The sequence below is a fragment of the Nuphar pumila genome, chromosome 4 (assembly GCF_984573655.1).
Source record: "Nuphar pumila chromosome 4, dmNupPumi1.hap1.1, whole genome shotgun sequence".
Classification (NCBI taxonomy): Eukaryota; Viridiplantae; Streptophyta; class Magnoliopsida; order Nymphaeales; family Nymphaeaceae; genus Nuphar; species Nuphar pumila.
The window spans coordinates 12,104,651-12,108,377 of NC_143252.1; the positions used below are offsets into that span (position 1 = coordinate 12,104,651).

The 3,727-nt window shown below is 40.1% G+C and overlaps 1 protein-coding gene across 1 annotated transcript; it reads right to left on the reverse strand.

Moving 5' to 3' along the window:
- Window positions 1-488: 488 nt before the first annotated feature.
- On the reverse strand, window positions 489-1,013 carry LOC149839388 (uncharacterized). The gene has a single exon (XM_090004851.1). The coding sequence runs from the start codon at window positions 1,011-1,013 to the stop codon at window positions 489-491; it is 525 nt and encodes a 174-aa protein (XP_089860977.1).
- Window positions 1,014-3,727: the final 2,714 nt, after the last annotated feature.

A 3,727-nucleotide genomic window follows, 5' to 3' on the forward strand; every position in this document is an offset into this window, starting at 1 on the left:
TCAAGAAAACTATGGATATCTCGTACATTCTTTAGTTGCTCTCATCTCAGTATGATGTCCACCTTGGCAGGATCTTTAGAAATAACATGTCTCAAGAACATAACCTCTTTGAGTCAAACTCGCACTTGGAGAACTTGACAAACAAATATTGTTTTCGCAAGGTCTCCAGAACAATGCTCAAGTGATCACGATGTTGTTCCAAACTTTCAGAGTACACCATGATATCATTGATGAACACAATGACAAAGGTGTCCAAGTATGGCTTGAACACCCTATTCATCCAATCTATGAAAGTTGTAGGCGCATTGGTGAGTCTGAAAATCATGACAATGAACTTATAGTACCCATATCTAGTTCGAAAGGTCGTCCTTGAAATGTCATTGTCCTTAATTTTGAGTTGATGATACTCAGATCTAAGGTCGATCTTTGAAAAAACTTTAGCTTCTTGTAGTTGATCGAACAGATCTTTGAAACGAGGCAGTGGGTACTTATATTGTGACCTGGTTGAACATCCAGTAGTCTATGCACAATCCTAATGTTTCATCTTTCTTCTTTACTAACAACATCGATGCTCCCCAGGGTGACATGCTGGGCCGAATGAATCTTTGGTCCATCAGTTCCTGCAACTGCTTCTTGAGATCCTCGAGCTTGGTTGGTGCCATTCGATATGCTGCTTTAGGGATTGGCATGGTTCCAGGTAATGGCTCGACGTTGAATTCTACTTCACGATACGAAGAAAGTTCTGGTAGCTCTTCCAAGAATACATCAGGAAACTGTCGGACTACTTTTAGATCTTTGATTGGTATAAGGGTTGGTTTTGTCAGGATGACACTGACTAGGAAAGCAGTGCATCCATTCTGCAAGTATTTTTGTGCTTTCATTATTGATATAACATGATCAATAAGGACAAGCCTTGAGAGTTTGAATTTCACCTTAGGAACACCCGGTTGAGACAACACAACCTTCCCATCACAGCACAAAACCTTGACATGATACTTATGCAACCAATTCATACCTAATATGACGTTAAACTCAGTCATATGAAGTAGAATCGCACATGTAGGCAAATGTTGGTCTACCAAAACTATGTTTAAATTTGGTACGTAGGTTACATAAATTGTGTTATTCTTGATTGGGTTATACACATGCAAGACATTATTCAAAGGTTTTACTGGTACTTGCAATTGCTTAACAAACTTAACAACAATGAAGGAATACATGACACCACAATAAAAAAAATACTAAAGCCACTTAGGCAATGACTAGAATGGTTCCTTGAGCGAGTTCTCCTTTGGTCAACTGTTTGACCAAGGTGGCATAAACTCATCTTGCCACCCTCTTCTAGGTATTAAGCTACTGCTGAGGAGGTTGAGGAGGTCGAGGAGGCTGGGGTACTCCGACGTCTCTCTTGAGGTCATCTACCTCTTTGTTACGACACTCATGTATGAAATAACCCATTTTGACATAGTATAAACATCCTCTTGTCTCAAAGGGGCATGCTTGTCCACTATGCATACATCTGCATTTGAGGCAGACATCATTGGACTGTTGCTGAAGTTGGGGACCACCTTGTGGTCTCTACCTCTTGGCTGGAGGAATGAACTTCTTTTCTTTCTCTGTTGTTTTGCCTATGAAAAGGTAGCCACTTAACTTGGCCACCCGAGGGAACCTTCTTTTGTTCACCACCAATAATAGATGATTTCTTATTTAGGATACCTTCAGAACACTTTCAATCATCATTTAAAAGGGTGGTTGTCGCAATAGCCACAAAGAAAGTCGAGGGCATATTGGTCAGAACCCGATGACAAAATCCTTCCTTTAGTCCTCTAATGAATTTTTCGGCTTGCTCACGATCATCCTTGAACAGGTTAGAGCAGTATCGCTCTAAGTTCTAAAATCTCATGGTATAATCCACCAGACTTGAGTTAACTTGGCATAACTCAAAGAATTCTTTCTTTTTGTCTCATGCATGAAAAAAAAATAGTTTGCTAGAAAGGCTTCATGGAAAGCTTCCCAAGGAACAACTGTCGCTCCTAGGAAATGGATACCCCGGGTCGCGTCTCAACATTTTTTAGCATTATCCTTAAGTCGATAAGTACCAAAAACAATCTTCTTTTCTTTGGGTACCGACAGTACTTGGAAATCTTGCTCAGTCTCCTCGACCCAAATTTTGGCAAGCTCAGGATCAGTCTTGCTAGCGAAGGTTGGGGGATCCAGTTTAAAAAAAAATCATAAGTGATGATGTTATAATGATGATTCACCTCAGTAGATGCAACTTGATCCCTCTGAGCACAAACTTGACTTTAGATAGCATTGGCCAGGGTGCTAAGGAAATCCATGACGAATCTCCATTTTCAGACCATTCATCATTTGTACTTCACGTCCCTTTATTCATACCAAAGGATGGTTAAGTTAGAATTTATTTAAAGAACTCAAAATTAAAAGGATACATTTTTATATATAAAATTTGAAACACCTTACAAAAATCCAGCACCGCTGGTTGATAAAGTAGAAGGGACAACTTGTCGCAAAAAGAGTTCACATACTCTGAAATAAAAACAACAAGTACCTACTCCCCTTAAGGACAGTTTGAGTATAGTCCAACATAATTCCTCGTATTGCCTGTGTGCCTAAGCCTACACGGAGGAGAGGGGGTTAAAGTTGGAGTTTCATTGAGGGCTCTAGGCTTGTAAGGGGGCATTGTTGATGTATAATGTGATGAGTCTTGTATATAGAGGGGTGTAACCGAGGTGTAGACTGGAGAGTCTGGCGAGTAGTTGGGTGAGTTATTGTTTCGCGTATCCGTTGAGTTCGTTGATACCTCAACATGTCTAGGTATCCCTTAAGCACCCTGGACTGAGGAAGAAGCATCCTCCAGTCCCTACGCTGCCAAGTGTCTTTTGCCATTACCTTCTTTAAGGTGACAAATCTCAATGAAATGCCCCAATTCACCATAAAAGAGAGACTCATCCTGGGTGTCTGGAGGACCTTCAACCTCTTGTGTGCCAGATGCAATCTGCTGATCGACCAATACATGAGATGGAACACAACTGCCTTCCATAAAGTGCACCACAACCCATGATACGACTAATAGTGCTTGGTAAGAAAAATGGAGTATGAGTCCCTATGAATCTGTAAAGATGGGTGAAGGTGGTCTGTTAGCCCAATAGTTTGACCAGGACGTCAAGCGCCCATTATTTTCCATAACAAATCCCCTACCTCTCATTGGGCGGCCACACGTCCTACGTGCTCACTTCCATGGGCTATTTTCATGTTGGTTGTTGGATTCATGCCTTGCATGGTTGCCATATGTGCATCGCCAAGTTTGTTGTCAGACATAAGCTTCAAAAGAATATAAAGACTTTTTAGTCTTATCAAGGCATAAAATATATCAAGATGTTTTTTTTCCAGTATAACAAATTTAGAAAAAGGAAAAACTTATACTCACAACACGATGCAAATGTCGGATGATCAAGAACCACTATATTCTCTAACCTCGGTATGATACCAAAGCTGTAATGCCCCAAAATCTTGAACTTGTAAAATTTTCTTTAGAAAAAATTTAAAACTTTGCAATCAATCATTTTTTAGAGTTTAAAATGGTAGTTCACTGAAAAACGGTGTTTGAAAGAACAAGTCAACGGACCTTGGGCGCATTACAAGCGAACCTTACCTTTGCACATAGATTATGTATCTTCATATAATCATTGAAACCACAAAGCATTAA